The following is a 27,323-nucleotide window of genomic DNA, read 5'->3' on the forward strand; positions in this document are numbered from 1 at the left end:
TTTGACCGACGCCTGTAAGATGTCCCCGCCTAGAAGAGGGGAGGATGGAGACGACAGGCCTCTCCGGCACAACGGCGTCACTATGGTAACCCAACAGCCCTCTTCGCTCCCCCCCTTCCGGACTCGTTCTCGCGAGAGCTGGCCGGGCCGGCGCGGAGAGGCCAGGGCGCTTAGGACCCTTTCAAACCCAGCGGCTGCGGCGGCACGGGAGGCAGGCAAGGAAATGGCGGAGAACGATAAGCCGGAGGCCGCGGCGCCCCCGGGGGGAGCGGAGGAGGCCTTAGCCGCCCCCGACAACCAGCCTCAACAGCAGGATGAAGAGGAGGCGGCGGCAACAGTGACCGAGAGCGGCGGCAGCGCCAATGGCGTCAAAATGTGTGTGAGGGGCTGGGCCTGGGCTCCGAGCCGGGGGACAAGCGGGAGGGGGCCAGGCAACGGGGCTACCTGAGCGCGGGGATTCAGCGGGCCGCCTAGGCCGCGGTAGAGAGGCAGCCCGTCCTCTCCTTCCCCCCTCCCACCATAAGGCTCCTCCCCCTTCCAGGAGTGGAGGGGATGGGGCTACTCCGTCCGGGGGAGCCCCCATCACCGGGGAGGGGAAGTAGAGCCCCCGCCCCCCCTTTAGTGTTAGCCGTTGTGGTGTAGCTTGGGGGCGGTGTGTGGAGGAGGGGATAACGAGGAGGTCGGAGGAGGGGGCTAAGAGCAGGGGGAGGGGAGGCTCATGAGGGCTGCCCTGCGATGGGGTGCTGCGTTAGGGGAGGGTTGCCTCCCCCATCCCATTAGCCTTTTCTTGGGAGCATGGAGAGCGTGGCCCTGCGGCAAGGCAGGAGGCAAGGCAATTGCATTATATTGGCGATGACGAGGTTTCTCGGTGTGATCACTGGGAGCAGTGCGCTTCCTTGCATGGTGGTGCGTCTGCTCGCTGAATCCAAGCCTGTGCGTGTAACACAGACAGTAAGTATGAGGATTATATGAGTGGGAGTTGATCATCACTCCATGGCAAGCCACAGGTCGCTTTTAAGTAGTGAACCTTTATGCCTTCAAATACCATAACCTGTTCTGTTTATACAGCGCTTTTCTGGAGATATATTGTAAGGCCTGGTCCACACTACATAGTTAAATCGATTTAAACAGCGTTAAATTGATTTAACTCTGAACCCGTCCACACTACAAGGCACTTTAAATCAATTTTAAGGGCTCTTAAAATCGATTTCTGTACTCCTCCCCAACGAGAGGAGTAACCCTAAAATCGATATTACTATATCGATTTAGGGTTAGTGTGGACAGAAATCGAAGTTATTGGTCTCATTCCTTTAATGTAGCTAGTGCACTGCTCTGGAAATCGATGGTAGCCTAGGACCTTGGACGCACACCACCGAATTAATGTGCCCTAGTGTGGACGTATAAAATTGGTTTTATAAAACCGGTTTTAGTAATTCGATTTTATGCTGTAGTGTAGACGTAGCCTGAGTTTACATTGCTGCCTTTTTTTTTTTTTTTTTTTTTTTTTTTTTTTAATCCCTCCATCTGTAAGGCCAGGTTGTCTTAAAACTATGAGTCCTCTTGTGCAGGTGGATAGAGAAAAATCTGTAGTTGTAACACATTTTGAAAAGGTTTTAAAAATTGTCAGCTTTCATATAAATTACAGTGGTGCTATTTTAAGATCCAGTAAACCATCACCTGTCAGGGACAGATACGGAATATTATTAGGAAGCTTGGAATTTCAGCTTTCCAATGTAATAAAGCAAATGGATTTTCTAGGGCTGATGGTTCTTGGCATCATACCTTCAAACTGTTACTAGGCAATGACTGAATGTAGGAAGTCTTTGATCTCAAATCTGTACAACTTTCAGCTTCTCATTTTACCCAGTTCACACCTGGGAGAAAAGTAATTTGTTACAGACTTCTTTTAATACATGATGGCTGTTTGAAAGCTGCATTGACATTTGAAATTTTAAAAATATGGATTGTGGTAAACACACACAACTGAGGTCAGATTCAGAATAAAAACATTTATAAAAGGGGTGAAGAATGAAGGTATTCTTGACCATATATGATATTTGTGTAGATTCAGCAAAGAATCCTGTGGCACCTTATAGACTAACAGACGTTTTGGAGCATGAGCTTTCGTGGGTGAATACCCACTTCGTCAGATGCATGTAGTGGAAATTTCCAGGGACAGGTATATGTATGCAGGCATATATGCATATGTGTAGATTATGTTTTACATATCTTGAGGTAACCTAAGCCAGGTTTTCTTTTGTGTTCACCGGGCTCTAAATGCTTACACTCCTTATTTTTGTGGTTTGTATTATTCTTGGTTTAAGGCCATATGTAGGGCCTTGCATTTTCAAACTGCTGTGCAAACATCAAAATGCAACACAGTAGTAATAACAGTTTTTCATTTTCATCTGGGAATGTAACAACTGTGGCAATGACTTGACTTAAAAAACCTGTTACCATATATTTTTTTTTTAGTGGAGTTGGTTTATTTAAAAAGCAATGCAAGATATAATCCTGGGTATCAGGGTTTCATGTACACATAATCCCCCCTCTGTTCCCCCTGTAATCATGTACAGAAAGCACTTTGTTAATTTTAATGTGTGTCAAAAGACAAATTTCAGTCTGTTAAAATTCTCCTGTAACCAGATAATGCTTATGTGAAAGTGGACTCCAGTCCTGCAATTACTTATGCACCTACTTAAACCTACTATTTTGAGTAATAGGACTACTCAAGATAGCAAAGTTAAAAATGTGCATCTGTGTTTGCAGGATCAGGCACTTAGTTGTGGAACATCCTACACTGCCACTTTGTACCTACCTACAGGTTTGTAGGGATGCTTATGAACAGAACCCATAGAAGTTCCTAGAATAACTTTTTCAACGCAGTACGTTAAGTAACTAGAATTCTGAGCTGTAAGTATTTTGTTAACTTTGGTATCATGAGAAATCATGTGCATATTACAATTTGTAATCATCTTTTTCTATGGGTTCTTTATGCATAAGCTTGGAAGATTTATCATTTTATTTATTTTGTTTTTAAGGTTTATTTTCTGCACAATTTTGGATTTAAATGTTTGCCTCAGTTTGTTTCCTACAGATGCAGTCTTCTAGTTAAAATTTAATTACTAATATCTAGAATCAGAAAATAAAAATCAGTTTAATTATTGTTTCTTGGTCATATTTAAGCATTATACAGTAAATGCTAATAATATATGCTGTTGATTGTAATCAAAGTTTAGAATCATGCTATTGTTCCTACACAGCTTTGGCCCCAGCACATGTCGATGCATACTACGTTGGGTCCATCTAACTATCAAGTGATTGACTACAGAATGAATGAACAAAAAATCCCTTTACGTAAAATTGATTAATAATGAAAATTCTTGCTGTTTTGGGGATCTGGGTCAAGAAGTCAAATATAACAATAAAAATGTGCTAGCTGCTCTACAGACAAGTTTGAAGAAAAAATCCCTTTCCTTAATTAGCTAATTTATAACTGATTTCCCTGTATTGCTTAATTTCATTACTTCCATGGGAATTCTATACTGATTGACTTTTTCTGACTGAATGGACTCCTCACTAAAGTGAGATAGGGAAGTTCATAGCTCTTAAAGTTGTCATTTCAGTTGGTCTCCAGACTACAAAGGTAATGCTGCTTTGAATCCCGTTTAGAAGGTTTTCTTTGTAGTCAGGGAAGAAACTATTTCAAATGATAGCTCATATTTTACAGAAAACATTGCCTCTCCTTCTCGGATGCACAGAAGTTCTGCATCTGTGGATTTCTATATCCTTATGAATGCTCAGGTGATGAGATTATTGCAGAGATTGTTTTGCTATATATAAAATATGAAAATACCTACATATGCTTGCGTTTTTTTTATATAATCTCTTTTTGAATATAATAGCTTTTTTGGATATAAACTTTGCAATAATCTCTCAACTAACTTGATTTATTACATATTTTGGCTACAAAGCCCATTTCACACCAGTGCTTTCTAATTCTAAGAAAAGTAATTGCTTCAGATTCATGCTCTGAATTCCTAAAATGGAGTTTGGCATTGTGGGTGGATAATAAATAGGACCACACTAGAACTTTTCATTTACTTAGCGCAACAGTAATAAATTGACTATTGCCCACTCAGGATGTGCAGGTTGATTACATTTGAAGGTGTAGTTTTCATGAAGAGAATCTTAGTTCTTAATTTCATAATTCTTCAATAAACACAAACCAAACAGTCCAGCGATATACTGTATTTATAGAATAGAAATATGTATTTTAGGTCATTTTAGCTACATGCTGAAAGTGTCAGAATTTTGTGTAAAATTTTAGGTCCTGCAAGCCGGTTGAAAAAATACAGCTTGTGAGGTGTTCTGAAGATACTGTTTTGCTCATGTAATAAGTTAAGCAAGAGGGTTCCAAATCCTTTTCTGCAATCTTGTAACACTTAAATATGAGAGGAATATTGTGTAATTGCAACTGATGTCTTATGTAAAGACCTTTCAGTACTCTATTTAAAACTCCTAAGTCTCAAGGCTTGTAATAACTAGGATGATATATCTCAGTTACACACATTTTTAAAAATCAGTTTCTTTATAACACCACCTTGCTGGAACTTGACAGGCATACTACAGAAGTACAACTTAACCAGACTTCCTTACTGTGATTACAATGGAACAGTGTGGCCTTTCTTTGCAAACTTTAACTTCTTATTGTTGCCAAATAAAAGAGCGTGTTCATGAAATGAGACTGTTTAAAATGAAATAATTGTTAAAATATCTTGGGAACTAGGGAATTCTGAATGGTAGTTGCAAAGCTGATAGCATGCAAAATGTGAGATTTGCCCTATTAATGTAGAATTGTACCATTATTTCAAGGCAAAACTAATGTGTTTCTCTCTTGAAAATATAGGGATAATGATGAGGCAGCAAAGGAAGAGAAAGCACCTGTGAAGGAAAAGTATGTTCCAAAACCGAAGGCAATTCCATCTCTTGGAAACAAGAATAGATTCCATCCGTATTCAAAGGACAAGAATTCAGGCACTGGAGAAAAGAAGACTATTAACCGTAACAGAGTTTTCATTAGCAACATCCCATATGACATGAAATGGCAAGCTATTAAAGATCTTATGAGAGAAAAAGGTAACTCACTCCTGATAACCCACTTCATATAGGAAGGGGAGGAACTTAAAATATTTTTGTCCTTTGAGCCACACAGGTTTGACTTGCATTTATTTATTTATTTATTTATTTATTTATTTATTTATTTATTTATTTATTTAGCCTTTACTTGATACATCTATCTTCCCCCCACTCTTTCATTTGAGACAACTGCATCGCAGGGTAGTGTGGGAAAATGAAGTGTTTACAATCTTGCCATTTTAGTGTGACAGTAGAGAGTCAACAGCATATGCATGCCCTCATGACTTTTTAAAGAGATTGTGTTTTGTCTAGTTGAAGTCTTTGTAGATTTTTAAAGGGTTATTGTATTTAAGCAATACACTTAGTGTGTATTTCAAAAGATGTTTTGTATTTCCTTGGTGGAATCTGGCTGTGGAATTAACTTTGTCTGCATTGTCACTACTGCCATGACTGACTGACTGGAGATCTATATTAAAAGTGTGTTACTGCTGTTGCAGTTTTGATAGAGTAATCTGGATACCCCAAATGTTTTACTCTGGACAGTTTGGGGGAAAATAACTCTAATAAGAATTCTGTAAAAAGTTAGATCTGTTATTTTTCTTGAAAATATCGATTCTTTAAAAGTAATGCAAAGCCCACTTGGCTTCTAGGCTGTTTAAATAATGCCAAAAACTTTTTGTAACTTTGCTTGGTGTATCTGTTGTAAGGTGACATGACTATTTGATTGGTTTTATTCACCGAAACTTTAGAAAGTGTGTGGCTTGCTGTGAAATACTTGACTTGTAAATTTGCTTATTATATTGAAGGCAAACTCTTATGATTGAAGACATTCAGGTAGAAAGTCACCTTAAAACAGCTGTTGTGAGTAGGATGACAAATGTCACTGAAAAGTGCTAATGTTGATGTTCTAATCTGATAGGTTAAGGGACCAAGTGTGTATCTGAATTTGTTCACCAACTGTATCATACTGGCCAAAATATGATCTGTAGTATGAATTAGGTTAAATATAGTTGTTTGTATAGCTCTTGAGAATGTGGCTGCTGCATATTTCTGAAAATTAGCTAAATTATATAGCCATTGACAGGAGGTATGTTGGTCTGGTTTTGATTGTTGGTGAATAATAGGTGCTTCTCTGTAGAGTTGTGCACAGGGGCACAGTAAAGCAAGATATTGGTGTTTAAATGCATTGTCTCTTGGTATTTTCCCTTTGTATGTCTTATGTAGTTGGTGAGGTTACATACGTGGAGCTGTTTAAGGATGCTGAAGGAAAATCAAGGGTAAGTGCCGTGGGCAACAATCTGCTAGAGGTTTAAAAGTTCCTCTGCAGTTTTATTTTTGTATAATACCTGTACCAGTTTTTGGAAAGTAAGTTTCATTTTTATTTTATTATGATAGACTTGAGGCTTCTGTATTAGAATCAGTCTGACACTTTCTTGTAAATCAAACTAGCTGGCTGTAAGGGACGAGTTATTTTATAAAGTCAACAAATGGCATTTACTTAATTCTCCTAAGGTAATACTTTTCAGCCAACACTTTAATTTAGGATTTTTGTTGTGTTCTAGATCTGTTTTATGTAAAGGACTTTAAAAAAAAAAACTACTGAATTGACAAATTTTGCAAATGTAATATTTTTATTTGAGACCAGTAAGTATAAAAATGTATAGAATATACTGTTTGAAGAATCTAATTTGAGAGTTTACAGGACTAGTGCTCTGAATACTTTGGATTACTGAATTTGCCTGTTTTTTAAACTGAATGGAAGGAGGTGGTTGGCAGCCAAGAGAATGCCAGCAATGAGGCACTTAGAGTGAAGAATGTTAAAGCTCCTTTGTCTTTTTTCAGTCAAAGGTTTGAACTATAATAGATCTGAACCTGCTGTATGAACTGAGAAATGCAGGTTTGATTCTAACTAAGCAAGAATAATTATTGTAAATGATTTCCCTAACGTTTGTAAAACAAAATGGTGTGTTTTCAGTTTAGTCTCTGTAGTACTGCTCACTTAAAGCAGTCCTAAACTAGTTGCTTTTATTAAGTGGGTTTTGGTGCAGTCGATAATTTACTTTCATGAAAAATAACTTAACTTTTTTAAACATAATTCAGAAAGGTACACAAAATCCGTGTATACTATATGTATGTAGAATTTAATTTTGTACTCAAATTTTGTACTGAGTGTGCTGATCACATTCTTTTAACTGTCCTTATATCGATCTGTGTGGCATTTTTCTATAGTCCAATTCTGGTTTGGATCAAAGAGAATAAAATAGAGTTTAGAATATTATCTTCTGCTTTTTTAATTGTAATATCCACTATAGTATGTTTGTTCAAAAGACCCTAAGTGAAATTAAATTTCACCTATCAGTAAAAAGCATGTGTTTATAAATTCTGGAGTTGAAATTTATCTAACAGTTATTTAACAGTAATATGGAATATTAAAATACTTTATTAGTTGTGTTTATTGACTCACTCCTCTTTCTTTTCCTCCTTAACGCGTGTTCACAAATCTTCATCATGGATGTAGGGTTGTGGGTAAGTTTTTTTTTTTTTTTTTTTTTTTTTTTTTTTTTTTGGTGTTGTGTGTGTGTTGTGTGTGTTTTGTGTGTGTGTACAAATATTCTGCTAGCTTTTTAAAATTAACTTTACTTTAATACTCTAAATATTTTATTCCTTCTTAAGTGTGGTTGAATTCAAAGATGAAGAGTTCGTAAAGAAAGCATTAGAAACTATGAACAAATATGACCTTAGTGGAAGACCCCTGAACATTAAAGAGGTATGAATGTTACTTTGTTTTAGCTTGAATTGATTAAATCTTTTCTCGGAACAGTTGAAGTGGCTTTACACTAACATTAGGTGGTCTATTAGTTATACATATCTTCTACTTTCAATAGTGAAGAGGCCTCTTGTGTTTCCTTAGCCAGCCAGGGACCTGTTTGGTCCCCTGGCATTGTGTCTTCTGTGAGCTAATGTGACAAAATCATGATGTGTCCTAAAGACTGTAGTATGCCAAAATAAACACATGCCTTTTTAAAATGGTAGATACCTCCTAACTTCCTACCACTTCCCTCTTTTATCCCAGGCTATTACTTTCAGTTTTTATACTTTTATCAAAATATGACTCTTAACTCTAGTCTGCCAGTCAGATTGTTCTGACTATTTTGTATGGGACGGGGGTGGAAATAGGGTGATTGTGCAAATTGAGATCTCAGATAAGTATCAAAATTCTCAATGTAATATAGAGTGTTGGGTCCTATAATAGTTCTTTGGAATGTTCTGTTACATTTTTAATCATGGAATTAACAAATAATAAAATGAAGTTAATTGAATTAACTCAGTGCTTGGAAGAAGGTACTAGACTGACAGCCCATTAGATTGAAATCTTTTCTACTTGTCCATAGGCTAGGTACAGCATGTGAAGTGGCAGTGCACGCTTCCTCCACAAGTGCTTTGCCAATATGCCTCAACCCTCATCTGAAAGGACCCACCTCTAGAGGTGAGGGAATTAGGTCTCCATGCTAATTAAGTGCTTGATCCCTCTGCTGATGCTGACAAGGATATTAGTTGATTTTGATGGATTTTTTATGGAATTTTAAAATAGTACTTTTTTTGTTCAACTGTCAGTCCTGCTGTTGATGAATGTGTTAGCTTTACTTTGAAATGTGTTCTAGGATCCTGATGGTGAACATGCTCGCAGGTTATTGGCGCGTATGGGAGGACCATTCCCAGGAGGACATGGACCTGATATGACACCTGGATTGATGAATTTACCCCCTTCAATTCTCAATAATCCAAACATTCCTCCTGAGATTATTAGTAATTTGCAGGCTGGCAGGCTTGGGTCCACTATTTTTGTTGCTAATGTAAGTTTAAACACATTTAAAAATTTTACTGTCTAGTCTATCTTAAAAAATCCTTATGTTCAGTAGTACCAATCTCTGTGAATTACACAAGAGCATCCACTTACTCTCTTCACTTTAAAAGGAAATGCATATGAATTAATTTTAAAGTCTGGTATTTCTTTCCTGAAATTGAAGAGAGCGCGCATGCATGAGTCCAGATTGGGGTGTAAAAACGAAATACGTTAAATGAATTTTAAGGAGCAGCAAACTACTACTAGCATGTCTCTTTAAAGGTCTTCACTCTGCTGTAGTCCTTTCTTGCAATTTTTTAAAATAGTATTTACAGATAGGTTTATTTCCAGTAAATAACTTTAACTTTTCTTTACAACTGAGTGTACTTGTTAGTTGGCAAGTGTATTTGTTGTGCAGAGAATCTTGCCAGTTACTTTGCATTAACACACACTCTATTTTACAGTATTGTTTCAATGCGATCATTTATTCTGATTCTCTTACTAGCTCAGAATTTGCACAAATTTAAGAAATACTAGAACTAGTTTCCTGTTTCTCTTTAAATGCAAACTGGCACTTAAGGGAATGCAGGTGCTGCAAAAAATTTCCCTTCCTAATCAGCATGTTAAAAGTTGAGGAGGTGGAGGGAAGCATACAGAAGTGACATAAATTCATCACATTTAAAGAGATTTGACTTGTTAGACTCGTTGTGGTGGATATGTGCTATAAAATATATTGTTTTTAGGAGTTTAAAAAGTTACTATGCTGTAAAATGTCTTTTAAATTATTTAATGAGAAGAGATAAATGTATTGCAATTGTGTAATTTTGTATATTCAGCTTGACTTTAAAGTTGGCTGGAAGAAACTAAAGGAGGTGTTCAGCATTGCTGGAACTGTAAAACGTGCAGATATCAAAGAAGACAAGGATGGCAAGAGTCGAGGAATGGGAACAGTCACTTTTGAACAAGCAATTGAAGCAGTTCAGGCAATATGTATCCTTATTTTTTGAGAATTAGTTATCTAGTTAAAGGAGCAATTTGTTAAATGTGGATTCAGTTTGTGTTGAATGGATACGAGTGTATGTGATTGATTTTTAAAGCTACACTATATCCATTTGCATTGTAGCTAGTTTATGTGCTTGCTAAACTTCAGTTTCTGTGTACATGAAGACCTTGAATGCACTTCACAAAACAGCTTAGGCACCTAAACTCCAGAATCAGGCACGTAAATCCCTGTGCGTGGCGCCACTGAAGTCCACGCAACTCCTTCTAGGTTTTAGACCTTGGGGCATGTCTAGTTCTATTCTAGGTGTCCAGGTGCCCAAGTCCCAGAGCAATTCATGAACCAGGGGAAGATAAGAATTCGTTGGTTTGTGTGGCTTGTGGGAGCCTCCGGGTGCACTCACCAGATTGGGTCCAATTCAAAATCCAGGTGGTGGTGGTGGTGGTGGTGGTGCCTACCTTATAACTGTTAGCTCAGTGGTTAGAGCACTCTGCTGAGATGTGGGAGACCCAGGTACAATTCTCATCTCTCCCACAACCCCTTTGGGAGAGAGAGTTTGAACAGAAAGTGCTCTAACCCCTGAGCTATGGAATATTCTGATGTGGGGCTTCCTCAGTTTCTCTTTTTGAAGCCATTCTGTAATGTATACGTGATGAAAGAGTGGAGCAGGAGGACTGTACCAGTTTCTGCGACTTCTGAGGTGGGTGCTCTAACCACTGGAATTCAGAAACATTCTCTTGCCTAGTGACGGTTCAAATGTAGATAAACACTTAAATAATCATTGGGCCTGAGAGAGAGGATAACTCTGCAGTCCAGTAGTTAAGGTTGAAAAAGGAGCTGATTTGTTCAGTGATTGTCTATAACTGTCATTCTAACTAGCTGATCTCTTGATTGGAGAAGGGGGAGGAAACTACTAAGAAAGGTGAGGGAGATAGGTAAGCTAAATCATAAAAGTGAGTCTTTAAAACTAGTTAGACTGCCTTCAGTAGTCAGATCAAACTTCTTTGACTTGGTCTTCAGCTATGTTCAATGGACAGTTCCTGTTTGATAGACCCATGCATGTAAAAATGGTGAGTTGTCTGCCCGTCCCCTTATACCTTACTTTTAGCTAAGCTAAAATGTAGTGAAGTCCCTCCTAATAATACTCATTTCACAACAGGATGACAAATCAATTCCTCATGAAGACTTCCGTGTGGTGGAGAACAAGACGCCACAGTTACCTCGTGAGTATGGGTTATAATCTTTCTTACTCCTTGAACTTCATATATTATGATCTGCAGTCTGGAACTGTGTGATGTCTGCACCAGGAGGCATGAATGACGTTTGTAGGGTCTCATTGTGGCAACAGAAATCCTGATTCCTGATGGTGATACTTACTGTGGTTTTCAAAGGTGGCCTTGGAGGTATTGGGATGGGACTTGGACCAGGAGGACAGCCCATCAGTGCAACCCAATTGAGCATGGGTGGTGGAATGGGCAGTATGGGTCCAGGAGGTGAGGATACTTTTATTTCTTTTCTCTATAACGTTAATGGTTCTTGGTCTTGCCTCAGGAAAAATAATCTGCTCTAACAAATTAAACCTTGAATAGTGTGAATTTGATTAATTGATTTACATAAATTACTCCTAGGGGAATTCTGCACAATACAGTATTTGCGCAAAATTAATGTTCTGTGCAGAATTTCCTTTTAACCCCACAGAAATAGGCTGCAGAGGTGCTGATGGCCACTTGGGGCCACTGGACCCAGCAGAGCCCAGCTTGCAAATAGAAGACACTCCAAGGGGGAGCAGGAGAGAGTTGAAGTGTTCTTGGCAGCTGCAGTTCCCGGCATTCCCTGGAGCAGGGATGGCCAACTTGACCCTGAGAAGGAGCCAGAATTTACCAGTATACATTGCCAAAGAGCTACAGTAATATGTCAGCAGCATCCCTTCAGCTTCCTCCCCTGCTCCCAATGCCTCCCACCCACCGGCAGCCCTGCCAATCAGCACCTCCCTCTTCCTCCTGATCACCTGTTTCGTGGTGTGCAGGAAGCTCTGGGGGTGGAGGGAGCAGCAGGCTCAGTGGAGGGGCAGAAAAGGGCACGGTAGGCTCCAGAGAGGGCCTGGGAAGGGGTGGAGTGGGGGCAGGGCCTGTGGCAGAGCCAGGGGTTGAGCAGTGAGCACCTCCTGGTGCATTAGAAGTTGTCGCCTATAGCTCCAGCCCTGGAGTCAGTGCCTATACTAGGAGCTGCATATTACCTTCTGAAGAGCCGCATGTGGCTCCGGAGCCATAGGTTAGTCACCCCTGCCCTGGAGGAAGGAGGTGGCATGCAGGAAACTCTGTGCAAGCCCAGGACCCAGCATCAGGCTGTTTCTCCCTCTGGATCCCTGGGCTCTGGGAGGATAGTGAGCATGAATGTCTGAGGTGGACCTGGGCCCTGGAGGGAGTGTGGGGGTGTCTGACCCTGAGGTAGGGCTCGGGGGGAGGGGCAGAGAAACACAACTGAGTTGTTGTAGGGGTTTCTTTAACACTCTACTCCTGGGGGAATTTTTTTTTGTCTGTATTGTTACAGACATAATTGCTGACACTATTTTGAAATTAATTACCCAAATAATTTAAATTGATGTGATTATATAGTGTTGTTTTGATAAAATATGCAGAATTTTAAAATATTGTGCGCAGAATTTTTAATTTTTGGTGCAGAATTCCCACAGGAGTAATAATATAGAAATAAGGAGAGAGCTTTTTCTGTGTTCTAAACTATATGTATAACTTTTTGTTGAAGGTATCGGAATGGATGGCCCAGGCTTTGGAGGAATGAACAGAATGGGAGGAGGTATATGTATTTTTTTATTTCTTTTCTGTTAACGTCTTTAAAATATTGTATAGAAAACATTTTTTTTATTGCATAGGTATCGGTGGATTTGGTGGAATGGAAGGAATGACTAACATGGGAGGATTTGGTGGAGTCAGCAGAATGGGAGGTGAGTGAACTTTCTCTCCCTCTCCTTTTAATCAATTATTGTTACTAAAACGCTTTTCTTTACATAGGGATGGGGAGTGTAGATGACTTCAGAGGAAATATGGGCAGTGGAATGAGTGGGGGCATAGGAACCGGCATGGGAGGCATGACAACTGGCATGGGAGGTAAGTTAGCAAACTTAAATGTGAGCTGTCCAGATTTGTGCTTTAAACTACTTTCCCTTTACATGAGCAAACACGAAATATGTAATTTATGTACATCTTATGTTGAAAATGTAACAGAAAATCTATTGTAACTTCTGCTTGTTTGTTGGTATATTCTCAGCAGAAATGTTTCGTGGTGGAATGGGAGGAAGTATTGACAGAGATTTTGGTCGGAGTGACATGGCAATGAACCGGGGCTTTGGAGATTCATTTGGAAGAATGGGTATGGTAACTCTGTCAAACTTGAGTTCTTCCTGAGCAATCACATTTCTTATTTCTTTTGACAAGTAAACCAACTAGTAAATCTATCTGCTCTTCATCTTCAACCTCAGTCTCCAAAAAGCATTTTGGTAGGTGTTGCAATGAGGATAAAATTTAGATCTTTACATAGATGGAAGTATGGTGGCCCTGCCCCCCCCCCCAATTTTTTTTTTCTGAATGAGGGTGTGTTTAAAGAGAATATTTTAAGTTAACATAGCTAGTAACTTTGAGTATTTGAAGAACTGAAATTCTAGGACACCTTTCTGAAAACTACATACCAGCTGTTCAGATATGTCTTGCAATTTCTGTGGCCTTGTTTTATTAGTGCACACTAGACAGGTTGTACTTCCTGTTTATGTAAATTGGTTAGGAAGCATCCAATAGAAACAGTGAAATTTTACCATCTTTGTCTCCTCCCCTTCCTTGCACAGGCCGAGTCTGCTTCCTTTCTTTTTTTGATGTAAGTCATACTCATGGGGAAATTCTGCACCAAAAAAATAAAAATTCTGAGCACAATATTTTAAAATTCTGAAATTTATTTGTCAAAATCATACTACATAATCACAGCAGTTTGTTGTTTTGGTAATTTATTTCAAAATACCTGTCAGCAAGTATGCCTGTAACAATATAGACACACACAAATTCCCCCAGGAGTAGAGAGTAAAGAAACGCCCATAACAACCCAGTTCCTGTTTCTCTGCTCCTTTCCCCCTCCCCCAGAGCCCAGCTGGGAGGGGGAGACACCCACAACCCCTTCCCCCTCCACCCCCCAAGCCAGCCACTGTGCTCCCCCAGCTAGTATACCCCAACCCCCTTTTCCCTCATCCCATACTCCACCACCCACAGAGCCCAGCCAAGCTCCTGCCTCTCTCTCCCCCAGGGCATACTGGAAACTATAGCTGCCAGGAATCCTCTAGCTCTCTCCCCCATCCCTTGGCATTGTTTTCTAGGTGTGAGCTGGGCTCTGCTGGGTCCAGCAACCACTAGCTGTGGCCCTCAGCACTGCAGTCCATTTCTGTGGGGCAAGGAAATTCTGCATGCATGTTAATTTCTGAAAAATTCAGCATTGCATAGTGGCGCAAAACGTCCCCAGGAGTAAAGACAGCTCAGGAGGTTGTTCTGATATTTTTCTCCACTTTTAGGTCACCATGTCCTGTGCAAGGATATTGCACTTTTTTGACTGAGCAGGTTTCACTACTCTCTTGGCTTCACTTGCTCATTTAGGATAAAAAGTATTCTGCAGAAGTAGAGTCTAGGTTGACCAGAAGTTCAAGGATGAGCCTGGATTCTGCCTAAATGTAGCTATTTCACACATCAGTTTCACACATACAGAATGGGAAGAGACTGTCTAGGAAGGGGTATGGCAGAAAGAGATCTAGGGGTTATAGTAGACCACAAGCTTAATATGAGTCAACAGTGTGATACTGTTGCAAAAAAAAGCAAACGTGATTCTGGGATGCATTAATAGGTATGTTGTAAACAAGACACGAGAAGTCATTCTTCCGCTTTACTCTGTGCTGGTCAGGCCTCAGCTGGAGTATTGTGTCCAGTTCTGGGCACCGCATTTCAAGAAAGATGTGGAGAAATTGGAGAGGGTCCAGAGAAGAGCAACAAGAATGATTAAAGGTCTTGAGAACATGACCTATGAAGGAAGGCTGAAGGAATTGGGTTTGTTTAGTTTGGAAAAGAGAAGACTGAGAGGGGACATGATAGCAGTTTTCAGGTATCTAAAAAGGTGTCAACAGGAGGAGGGAGAAAACTTGTTCACCTTAGCCTCCAATGATAGAACAAGAAGCAATGGGCTTAAACTGCAGCAAGGGAGATTTAGGTTGGACATTAGGAAAAAGTTTCTAACTGTCAGGGTAGTTAAACACTGGAATAGATTGCCTCGGGAAGTTGAGGAATCTCCATTCCTGGAGATATTTAAGTGTAGGTTAGATAAATGTCTATTAGGGATGGCCTAGACAATATTTGGTCCTGCCATGAGGGCAGGGGACTGGACTCGATGACCTCTCGAGGTCCCTTCCAGTCCTAGAGTCTATGAATCTATTTACTACTTCCTTTTATGGTGGACATGCTAAAGAGATTGACTTTCTTTTCTGTTAACTCTACCCTGCAAAGGTGAAGAATAGCATGAGGTTGACTCATAAAATCCTTTATGATATATGGATGCCTCAGTGGAAGAGGCAGAGGGGACTAGTTTAGGTTGCCACCATAAAGTTTGCTTGTAAAACAGTGTTTCCCTGAAGGAGATTCAGGCATGATTACCAATTTTAATTAGAAAATCTCCATTTAGACGGGTGCTTAAGTCAAATTAGCGAACCATTATGTACACAAGTCAGTCTGGAAGTGCTGCTTCTCCTGGCCTGTGAATGGCTTCTACTCTTCATACATTCTCTGTTTGAGGTGGGGCATCTTTAAGGATTGGGTCCACATCACAGAAGATCAGTGGGTCCTCTTGTCTCCCTGTCTCACAAGATGATTCAGTCTTTTCTTCAGAGGCAGAAAAGAAGATTCTTAGCAAATCATTTTATCATCTTTGCACAGTCTGGTTAATTTGCCCCTTTCCAGAAGACATCAGATTTTCTGGTATCTGTTTTAGACTATTTCCCATCTTTTAAGATGACAAGAAATCTTTGCCCCATCTTGGATTTAAAGTGGCTGAACGGTTCCTTGGAAGTGAAGACATTCAAAATAGAATATATTTAGGTTGATAGTGGCTGCTATGTATTTGTAGACCAAATTTCACAGTTGAAAGTACAAACTTAGCTCTGACTGCAGATCTCTTACACCAGGGGAAAGTAACCTATGGCATGCGTGCCGAAGGCAGCACACGAGCTGATTTTCACACTGCCTGAGTCCTGACCACCAGTCCGGAGGACTCTGCATTTTAATTTAATTGAAGCTTCTTAAACATTTAAAAAATCTTATTTACTTTACATACAACAATAGTTTAGTTATATATTATAGACTTATAGAAAGAAACCTTCTAAAAACATTCAAATGTATTACTGGCACATGAAACCTTAAATTAGAGTGAATCAATGAAGACTTGGCACACCACTTCTGAAAGGTTGCCGACACCTGTTTTACATGAATATCAGATTTTTTTTTTTTCCCCTGTGTACTGATGATGCATATTGGTCTTGCAGAGGCTAGTATTAAGTCTGTGCATTTTAATACTGTTGTGAAGAATTGGATGTGGGAGTTCTGCATGCAATAGATGGGAGCAGGTTTCAGCCAAGTAGAGTGCAAAACAGCAGGGTTCTGCCATATACTTGCATTCTCTGGTGCTGCTGTAACAGAACAAGACAGTACATACTTAAAGGTGAAAGTGTCCTGGGCTGATTTGTATCTATAAAGTCTATATCCCTGCTCCCTGTGGTCATTACTGTTTAGGGATCACTGAGCAGGATAGCAGTGTCAAGAATGGAAGTAATTGGAAGATACCAGATATCTGCTTCTCTTGATTGTATTTTGGCATTGCCTTTGTATTTAATGAGAACTTGATAGAATCCCAGAGGACCTATAACTTTTTATTTTTTTCCTTTTGCTAGCTAAACTATTATGACTTTACATCATAACTATTGATTTATGCTGTGTTTAGCCAAGGAAGACCCTACTGTCCTTCTATCCCAATATCTAGGCTGATGCCTTCTTACTTAAGGAAAATGGGCCACTGGTGCATCGAAGAGGGTCTTCAAAGCTTTAATGCTCCAAAGAGACTGTATTGACCATTTTAAGGGGCATTGTTTGAAGTAAAAGGCTCTCCCTTCTTCCTTGCCTACAATATCAAGGAAACTTATGAATCTAGAACAAGATCTATGAAATCATCTACCTCGATGACTAGCTTATTTAGAAGTTTGTGTATTAATGGCTGTGGCCAGAGTGGAGATGTTCTTGAGTCTAGGTCTCTTCATTAATGAGAAGCGCTTGGCAGAAGCTTTCTTACTCCTAACAAAAGCTTGGAGACTAGTATTCCCTTCAGAGAATCACTTTGAGGATAAAATCTGATAGCGTGGTAGATTTCTCTAGCAAATTGGGCAATCTGAGCTCTGCTGATGTTGTTTAACCTTACTGTATCCTGCTGCGATTTAGTACCCTGGTTTCAAACTCTGCGAACGGTTCCTTATCATGGAGGACATTTTCAATCAAAGCAATAAGTATGAAATAGTCTTTCCCCTATAGGTCACAAAATGTGTTGCATTGTGATGAAACAATGAAAAGGATGCCCCTGCAGGACCCGAACATAAGCTTTTTGGGTTTGAGGATCCGGTTTAAGCATCCATCTGACCCAAGGAAATATTGTACTTCAGAGAGAGAGCTTTTGATGCCCACCCGCTGGAGCACTGAAAAGCCCAGCTTGCATTGAACAAGCTCAGTATTCTAGCCAGAATCAGCACGTTATTCTGAGGTCAGATAACACTGTGTGGCAAAGGGGGAAACACTCTTCCTCTGAGAGACCATCCTTCTACTCAGATTTGCAGAGAAGAATCATCTTTCCATTTGAACTGCTGAGCTAACCAGTCTGTCATCAGGTTCATTACGCAGAAAATATATCCGCACTGGGGAACAGTTTCAGAAATTGGGTATTCAGAGTGTGAGCAGTCTGGGCAAGTCAGTCACTGACTTTCTGTGGCAAAAAACACCAGACCAGATAGATAAAAAACCCAGAATGTGAAAGATTCTCAAGCAGATAAAGTAGCATGGACAACATGAAGTTTTCAGTGTTCTTCCTTCTAGCCCATACCATGCACACTCTTGTTTTCTTTCATGTGAAGGATAATAAAATCAAGCAAGACAGAGCCAAGGTTGTGCTGATAGTTCCGGGGTGAGCAAGTCATCAGTTTGTGGACATACATTGAATGGTATTAGAACCGCACCCTTTTGTCTTCTCATGTCAAGATCTATTGTCACAGTGATGCTGCCTTTGTCACAGTCTAGCAGATCTAGGTTGATCAGAGAGAGTTCTGTCTATTCTCTTCTCCATGAAAATGACTATACTGGGTCAGACCAATGGTCCACTTAGCTCAGTTTCCTGTCTTCGAACTGTGGCTGGTGCAGGGTGCTTCAGAGGGAATGAACATAATAGGGCAGTTTGAGTGATATGTGCCCTATGGTCCAGTCCCAGCTATTGTCAGTCAGAGGTTTAGGGACATTCAGAGCATGGGGTTGCATCCTTGATCATCTTGGCTAATAGCCGTTGACGGACCTATTCTGCATGAATTTATCTGATTCTTTTTGAACCCATTTATATCTTTTGGCCTTTACAGCACCCCCTAGCAACAAGTTCTACAGATTGACTGTGGGTTGTATGAAGTACTTCCTTAAGTTAGTTTTAAACTTGTTGCCTCTTAATTTCATTTGCTGTGACCGCAGGTTCATGTATTATGTGAAGGGGTAAATAACACTTTCTTATTCACTTTCTCCAAACCATTCATGATTTTATAGAGCTCTATCATATTCCTGTTCAGTCATCTCTTTTTCCAAGATGACTAGTCCCTGTCTTTTTAATCTCTCCTCATATTGAAGTTGTTCCATATCCCTAATCATTTTTGTTGCCCTTCTCTCTCTCCTTTCCAATTTAAAGAAAAAAATTTTTTTTTCTTTTTTGAGATGGGTGACCAGAACTGCATGTAGTATTCAAGGTGTGGGCATTCCATGGATTTATATAGTGGATATAAATATATAAATAATATGATATTTTCTGTCGTCTTGTTTATCCCTTTTGTAATGGTTCCTCACACTATTAGCTTTTTTGAGTGCTGCTTCACATTGAGCAGATGTTTTCAGAAATCTGCCCACGATGACTCCAAGATCTTTCTTGAGTGGTAACAGCTAATTTAGAACCCATCATTTTGTATGTATAGTTGGGATTGTTTTCCAATGTGCATTACTTTGCATTTATCAACACTGAATTTCATCTGCCATTTTGTTGCTCAGTCACCTAGTTTTTGTGAGATTCCTTTGTAGCGCTTTGCAGCCTTGGCCTTAACTATCCTGAGTAAGTTTGTATCATCTGCAAATTTTGCCACTTCACTATTCTCACTCTTTACCCCTTTTTCCAGGTTATTTATGAATATGTTGAACAGAACTGGTCCCAGTATGGATCCTTGTGGGATACCACTATTTACCTCTGTCCATTGTGAAAACTGACTATTTATTCTTACTCTTTGTTTCCTAGATTTTAACCAGTTAGTGATCCATGACAGGACCTTCCCTTTTATCCCATGACTCCTTACTTTGCTTAAGAGCCTTTGGTGAAGGACCTTATCAAAGGCTTTCTGAAAGTCCAAGTACACTATTTCCACTGGATCATCCTTGTCCACATGCTTACTTTGACATCCTCAAAGAATTCTAATAGAATGGTGAGGTATTATTTCCCTCAACAAAAGCCTCATTGACTCTTCCCCAATATATCGTGCCCATCTGTGTCTGATAATTCAGTTCTTTACTATTATAGTTTCAGCCACTTCGCCTGGTACTGAAATTTACTCCAGAAAGAAGGGCAGTTTAGCTGCTTACAACAGAATCTGGACAGGGACAGTAGGGGTAGTGCTATGGTAACCTCTACCAAATCCATCATGAGAGAGTTATAGAATGGTGGAATTAAAGTACTTTTCCCTTGCTGCCTCAGTCTTGCAGCTCTTAGGAGTTTAATGAATTTGGTATGTCTTTTCTTCCACATCCCTAGCGTTGTTCCTAAAAGCATGTTCTCTCCTCTGAGCCACATAGCCTTCCCAGTGGAATCTTTACTTGAGTGTTTGTTTAATAAGCAGTCCTTTGAATTGTTTTGCATCTTTTGGACGAGAAGCAAAAGCTTCAAGTAATTCTCCTGGTATCGGCACATCAATTGGGAGTGGGAATGACAGAAGACTCTTCCACCCTATATTTTTCACAATAAGGTGGTCCTATTAGCCTTGCTTTGGTGTTCTTGCAGGATCATTTTTCTTTATTCCATATAGCTTACCCTAATGGCAATTTGTCCGTACAAAAGAATTTTTTTTCCTAGAAAGAGGCTTTGGAAAGCATCTTAAAACCTGTAAAAAGAGCTCAGGACTAGGGGCCATCAAAGTCACTGGTTAGAGGCTTCCCACCTAGCTTGCATAATAAAGTACCAACCCATCTAATCTACACAAGTGAAACCAGTCCACAGAGAAGAATCATAAGAATGTCTTGTGTTGTTTTAAATGTTAACTAGTGTACTTGCTAATATGTCTGGCTTTGTTAACTTGACTTTTTTTCTATCCTTGTTTAGGTGGTGCAATGGTTGGTGGTTTTGCAGGAGGAATGGGCGCTTCTAGCATGGGCCCAGTAGGATCTGGAATGAGTAGGTTGATTTGGTTCCAACAGAATGTAAATGATCAATATATAAATGTAGCAGATCATTTTTGAAAATAATTAACTTGTTCTAGTGCAATACTTTCAGTGACAGGAAAATATTCATGTATCAGTCCCAGGTTGTGATTGTAATTCTAATTGTTTTTGGAGGAGCTCTTTTGCTAGAGATGCTTTCCATATATATAGGGTCCTACTAAATTCAGGGACTGTGAAATCAGGCCTCCCCCCATGAAATCTAGCTATTGGAGGGGAGGAGCAGGGCTGAGAGCACCCCAACTGGGGGCTCCTACTGTTCACTGATCTCCAGCTGCTAGTCTGCTGGGCTGGGGAGGGATGGGGCTTCGTCTTCCCCTGCATGACCACTCTGAGGGGAGATCAGACCCATCTCTGGGGTACCCAGAGGTGGGTCTGATATCTCTCCTCCCCTTGGCCATGCAGTGGAAGAGAAAGTCCTGTCCCTCTACAGCCTGGCCCTGACTAGCAGCTAGGAGTCTCCGGCTGGGGCACTCCCAGCATTACAGGGGAGATCAGACCCACCTCCAGGAACCTCCCCTGGCTGCAGGAAGCTCTATGGCAATCCTGCGACCTCACGCCCCCCCCCTCCCCAGCTTTCTTACACCCCCGCCCTCCATGATGCCCTTTTGGGTTGGGGCCCCCCACAATTACAACACATTGAAATTCCAGATGCAAACATCTGAAAACGTGAAATTGATCAATTAAAAAAACCCTCTGGCTGTAAAACTTACCAAAATGGACCAAGAATTTAGTAGGGCCCTATTTATATATAAACACGGAGTTTCCTCCTCGTTCACTACATCCTTTCTAACTTTTAATCTGGTGTTGGAATTTGTCAAACTTCTTAGTATGCTAATTATTTTTGACAAAAGGAGCAGCATTCTGGTAAACTTCTTGCTAGAAGAAAGGTTGGGTGAGTTATTTTTAGGAATCCTACAAACAGCTCTGATTTTTCAATACTGTAATTTTTGCACTAAGTAAAGCATGCTAGAAACCATCATTTGTGGTCTAGAATTTCAGATATAATTCAGTTAACTTTTTGTGTAAAGGCAACATTGATAGTCAGTAGGCATGACACCTTCACATTGGGGTAGTTGAAAGACAGTAATGCCTTGCCATTGACTATTTTGGGTGACACATTAGGAAATCCACCTCCTTGATACTCAAGACATGGATGAAGTTGAAGCTCCTGCCTTACCTGAATTTTAATTGTGGATTCATAAAATATTCAATAGGATATTTATCTGAGTGCCAGTAGTTTCACACACATGACACAAACTAATGTGCTTTAAAATAGCATTTAATGTTGGAAAGTCCAGGCTTCCGATATCAAGTAGTGGCTATTAATGTCAATCCAGTGTAATATCCAAAGAACCGTTCCTTTGGAAGATGATGCCATCAGGTAGGTAAAAGTGTGTGTATCTGCATTCAGGAAAACTGATGTATTTTTATTTTGCCTTCCTGGATTATAATGCTCGAATTATCCATCTTCTAAAATGTCTACAAAATTTTTGTTTAATCTTTTTGGTCCACTGTATGACTCAGTGAAATTTGAAAATCATGAATTTCCAGTTCCTGTGAGGTTTGTGATGTTATTCGTTGGAATGTTTTTTATAGATACAGTACTAGTCCATCAACACTTCTGTATCTGCTACTTGGTATCTTATTGTACAGTACTGATATTTTGATAATTCAGAAATGTTCAAATAAAAACATCAATTTTAGTAACTTGCAAAGAATGTAATAACTGTGATCAGGCTAACACGCTAATATTTGAATCTGCTAGGAGCTTATATGAAATATGACAGACTTAATTATGCTCTGTACTAGACCAGTTTTCTTTCCTAAAATGATTGCATTTTCCTTACATAAGAGATCTAATTAGTTAAAGCAGCAAAGAGTCCTGTGGCACCTTGTAGACTAACAGATGTACTGGAGCATGAGTTTTCGTGGGTAAATACTCATTTTGTTGGATGCATGTACATGCTCCAATATGTCTATTAGTCTATAAGGTGCCACAGGACACTGTCGCTTTTACAGATCCAGACTAACACAGCTACCCCTCTGATACTAATTAAGTTCACTTACAGTACAGCTATAACTTGCATTTAATTTAATATTGTGAAGTAAACTTATTTTTATTTCCTGAACATCTTTTCTTCCTCTCTCTGCCTAGGTGGTGGAATGGGTGGTATGAATAGTATGACTGGAGGAATGGGGATGGGGATGGATCGAATGAGCTCCAGTTTTGATCGAATGGGACCAGCTATGGGAGCTGGCCTTGACAGGAACATTGATATGGATCGAGGATTTGTGGCTGGCCCGATGGGAAGTGGTGTGAGAGAGAGAGGTTCTAAAGGCAACCAGATATTTGTCAGAAATGTAAGCATATGAATTCAAACAGCCACCTATTTTTTCCACTCGGTGTCTGTACATATTATTAATACTTGTTTTCATTCTAGCTTCCATTTGACTTGACCTGGCAGAAGCTAAAAGAGAAATTCAGTCAATGTGGTAAGTATATGGAAGGTTGCAAATGTTGTTGTCCTGCATAAGCCATAAAGTAAGAGCTTAACAAATGTTCAGTCTACAGGGACAGTGGGATGTAGTTATTGCCTAGACAAAATGTTAAATAGCCTGAAGAGTAGTCTGGCCAGCCTTATGCAGCACACATACTTTAATTTCTAGGAAAATTACTGCACTAAATTTACCCTTGCGACTTTAGATGTGTCTTACAGCTGGAGGCAGATTGTTTTTGTTCAGCTAGATGGGCCTGGTCTGTGTATTATCTGAGGGCTGTGGCTTATTAAAAGGAATAAAAGCATTCTTGCTATATTTTTTGGCTTTGTGTATGGAAGACTTGCAGGATTGCTGTGGATATTCAACATAGCATTGATTTATGCAGGTAATTCAGAAAGCCTTTATAGCCCTATTGCTAAAAATGCATGAATCATGGGGCTTAGATGTAAGAACAAACAACTTGTTTCCCCCTTTGAAAACTCACTTTCTGAACTCAGAACCTAATTGCCTTTTTTTACTTTGTGGGGGGAGAGGGGAGGAAGAAATAACTATCAGATGGCAGTGCTATGCTGAGATGTTGAATAGATAGTCAAACATTTGTGCTCTACAAATTTGATAGCAAATGTACATACATTTTGTCCAAGCAAATGAAGTTGCAGGTATTCCTGCTTCTGACTTAATGCAAAGATGTTCATTGCTTGGATGTTATGGGTACATCTACACAGCAAAAAACAACATGAAAAACTTGCGGCAGTGCATCTCAGAGCCCAGGTCAACTGATCTGGGCTGGCACTACAGGGCTAAAGATAGCAGAGCAGACACTCCTGCTTGGGCCCTGAAACCTGGGAGGGGTATGGGAACCTCAGGGTCTGGGGTCCAGCTTGAGTGGGAACATCTACACTGCTGTTTTTAGCCCTGTAGTGCAAGCCTGAGTCAGTTGACCCAGATTTTGAGACTTGCTGCTACAGGGGGTGTGTGGGTTTTTTTCCCTCCCAGTGTTTATGCTACTTGGCAGGAGTGCATAAGATAGTAAACTATTTGCCAGTCTCTTGTGGCTATTTTTGTACCTAAACGTTCTTCCTCTTGGCTATCTTCAAGTTTTACGGTTGTGCCTAGAACCCATAGTCATGGATAAGAACTCCGTTGTATTTGGCATTGTACAAACACGAAACAAAAGATGGTCCCTGCCCCAAACAGTAGTAACCATTTTTTGCATTTGAGCTAATCTTAATAGCTGCCTTCTTTTCATGTGTAACCTTGATAATGTTGCATTTTAAAATTAAAAGAATTTTGTGAACATTTAGAAGAATGTGGAATTAAAATGTGGAAAAATCTTTACAAGCCATTCTGCAGATATTAGTATAAAGGAGAAGTAGGGAGGGAAACTAAGGAGAAGTATGAAAACAGAATCTCTGTTTAAGAGTTGTCCAAATACAGCTTTTTGTACTGCTTTAGCTATATCAGTTTCTAAACCAATAATACTGGTAGTGTAGATGCAGTTATACAGTTACAAAGGTGCTTTTACCAGAATAGTTTTTATCCATAAATTTACAGAAATAAGCTATACTGAAAAGCATTTTAGCCTGTGCCCACAGTATCCCTGTTTGCAAACAACGCAATTTCTGTTCAGGTTTAACTAGATGAGCCCTAGAAATGCATCTGCTTTTCTTTGACAATCTTCACAGCAGCTAATTTAGTAATTGTTGAATGATTTTAAGAAAAGAATGATTAGTACAAATCAGAAAAATCTGTACGTCATGCAAATATCGTTAAGGGACTACAAAGAATGTCTCTAAATGTTTCATCTTTCTTTGAAAAATCAGTCTTGTATTGTGAGTCTCTTAAAAATGAGGCCTACATTTTAGAGAGGCTTGCCTACTGCTGTGGGCTTGGCTGTACAGTGAAACCCTGCTATAACGCGATGTTTGGGGTCCAAAAAATTCCCTTGCGATAAATGCGGGGTTGTGGTATAGCGAGATTTCAAGCCGGTCAGTTTAAGTCAGTGGTCCCCAACATGGTGCATTGATGTACGCCGCCCAGTGCCCAGCAGGGGAGAGAAGCCGCGGCCCCGCGCCTGCCGGGGACAGAGAACTCCGAGGCTGCGGGCGCCGGTGCTCTCTGTCCCTGGCAGGCGCGGGGCCGCGGCTCCTCTCTGGCCTCAAGAGGAGCCGTGGCTCGCGCCTGCTGGGAACAGAGAGCACCAGCGCCTGCAGCCTCGGAGTTCTCTGTCCCTGGCAGGCGCAGGGCTGTAGCTTCTCTCCCCTGCTAGGCACTAAGCGGGGGCACATCAATGTCCCTGCGGGTGCCATGGCGTTGGGGACCACTGGTATTAGGCCTTGAAGGGGAGCCAACTGACGATCGCGTTATATGCGATTTCACGTTGTGGCAGGGTGCGTTATTGTGAGGTTTGCCTGTATTAGCATGGTATAGCTAAAAGGATAGCTCATTATGACATGTCTTTTTTTTAAAAACACCCAGTTAATGACTAGTTTTCTGTCCTGAGTGCTTTTTGAAATCTTAGGTCTTCTAAAGGAGTGTATTGAGGATAAAGGAATGTCCATCCATGAAAAGTCATCTAATTCTTATTTCAGTAATCACTCCAGTAACAGAACTTCCACTCCATTTGATCTGTACTATGAGTGTTTTACTGTAACATGCACCTCTTAAGTAATCACCATGTGATTGCTAGCATCTTTAAACTGCCTGATAGCTCAAATTGTGGCTGAAAGGGCCTCAAAACTGGTCTTATTCTAATAGGATTCTTCTGTTTGTGCAACTGAGCTCAATTAATTCAAGCAAAGGCATGTTTAATCCTATACTGGTATGAGACAAGGACTGTTGCTATTTGTGTAGACCAGGGAGTTTTCATACTCTGATTCTTGTCCGCTGTATTAACACTTATGTTTCCTTTCAATAAGTAAACGCTTCCTGAATGTATTGAAATAGCAACTCCTTGTTTTAACACTTTTTTTTAAAAATAAAAATGTAATTAATACCTCAGATTGACCCAAAGATTCAATCTACTGTAAGATGGATGCAAGCCTTACACTTGGTTAGCTCATTTGATCGTAGCATGTTTTTAAATTGTATTTTAACATCTAAGCTTAGATGCCTCCTAAAATCTTAATGCCCTTCTACCTCAATCTGCTATTGGATCTCTAACTTGGTAGTGCAATGTAGCCTTTATAGTAACTGCTGTTTAACTTATTTATTCAGGTCATGTAATGTTTGCTGAAATAAAAATGGAGAATGGAAAATCAAAAGGCTGTGGAACAGTCAGGTTTGACTCACCAGAATCTGCTGAAAAAGCCTGTAGAATAATGAACGGCATAAAAATCAGTGGCAGAGAAATTGATGTACGCTTGGATCGCAATGCATAATTTAAAACTGTGTTCAGGAACATTCCTATGTCTGTTTAGCTTCTATATCCTAGTAAGTCATTTTTAGTAACATTGTATGCTTACAAAAGCAGTAAAAACAAACTTTTAAATCCCACCAGCCTTTAACAGTATAGTGTTTAATATACTGTGATTCTTGTTAACTAAATCTTACTATGTTTGGTTTTTAAGGACAGTTTGCCTGATTTTCAGAGGTACTGAACTCCTGCAGTCCGCTTAAAGACTGTGGAAGCTGTGGATGCTTGGCACCTCTGGAAAATTAGGCCAAGTGTCTCTAGTCATTCAGTTTAAATGAATGGTTATACTGTTTTTAATAAAATAAGCCATTTTCTCTGTTCTCAAGATTGCATAGTGGGAATTGTTTAGTGTTTCAGATTTCCCCCAGATCGTATCAACATTGTAATGTAAAAAATTAGATGTCCCTTCCAGAATTTTGGTTTTATATATGCATTGTAGTCGCACTGTAATTCTTGACTCTAAAAGAAAGGGCTCCAATTAGGCTGTGATGTTGTTTTATTTTTAAGATTACTTTTATGCCATGATTTAGAACTTCTGTAAATAAGTTTTAGAGCCCAAAGGGAGTTTTGGATTTTTTTATTTGACTAAATGAAGAAATTGATCCTCTCTCATTGTTTTGTCTT

The 27,323-nt window shown here is 39.9% G+C and overlaps 1 protein-coding gene across 3 annotated transcripts; it reads left to right on the top strand.

Moving 5' to 3' along the window:
- MYEF2 (myelin expression factor 2) lies at positions 1–27,306 on the top strand. 3 transcript variants are annotated; one of them, XM_030577069.1, is made up of 18 exons: positions 1–375; positions 4,910–5,139; positions 6,364–6,416; positions 7,658–7,665; positions 7,813–7,906; positions 8,802–8,993; positions 9,820–9,973; positions 11,004–11,053; positions 11,143–11,206; positions 11,375–11,476; positions 12,747–12,797; positions 12,874–12,945; positions 13,013–13,108; positions 13,269–13,370; positions 20,667–20,738; positions 22,941–23,146; positions 23,227–23,278; positions 26,501–27,306. In XM_030577069.1, exons 1-18 carry the CDS (start codon positions 20–22, stop codon positions 26,662–26,664), a joined length of 2,118 nt encoding a protein of 705 aa, XP_030432929.1. In that variant the 5' UTR covers positions 1–19; the 3' UTR covers positions 26,665–27,306. The 3 variants fall into 3 exon arrangements, with proteins under 3 accessions (XP_030432929.1, XP_030432930.1, XP_030432931.1); XM_030577070.1 differs by having other exon boundaries at positions 13,272–13,370; XM_030577071.1 differs by having other exon boundaries at positions 12,901–12,945.
- The last annotated feature ends 17 nt before the right edge of the window (positions 27,307–27,323 follow it).

The sequence above is a fragment of the Gopherus evgoodei genome, chromosome 10 (genome assembly GCF_007399415.2).
Source record: "Gopherus evgoodei ecotype Sinaloan lineage chromosome 10, rGopEvg1_v1.p, whole genome shotgun sequence".
Taxonomy (NCBI): domain Eukaryota; kingdom Metazoa; phylum Chordata; order Testudines; family Testudinidae; genus Gopherus; species Gopherus evgoodei.

Excerpts from the sequence above, each read along its gene's own strand:
- MYEF2 (XM_030577069.1), top strand. The coding sequence starts at position 20 with ATGTCCCCGCCTAGAAGAGGGGAGGATGGAGACGACAGGCCTCTCCGG. Across the intron at positions 7,907-8,801 it reads GACCCCTGAACATTAAAGAG|GATCCTGATGGTGAACATGC; the intron begins GTATGAATGTTA and ends AATGTGTTCTAG. Across the intron at positions 20,739-22,940 it reads CCCAGTAGGATCTGGAATGA|GTGGTGGAATGGGTGGTATG; the intron begins GTAGGTTGATTT and ends CTCTCTGCCTAG.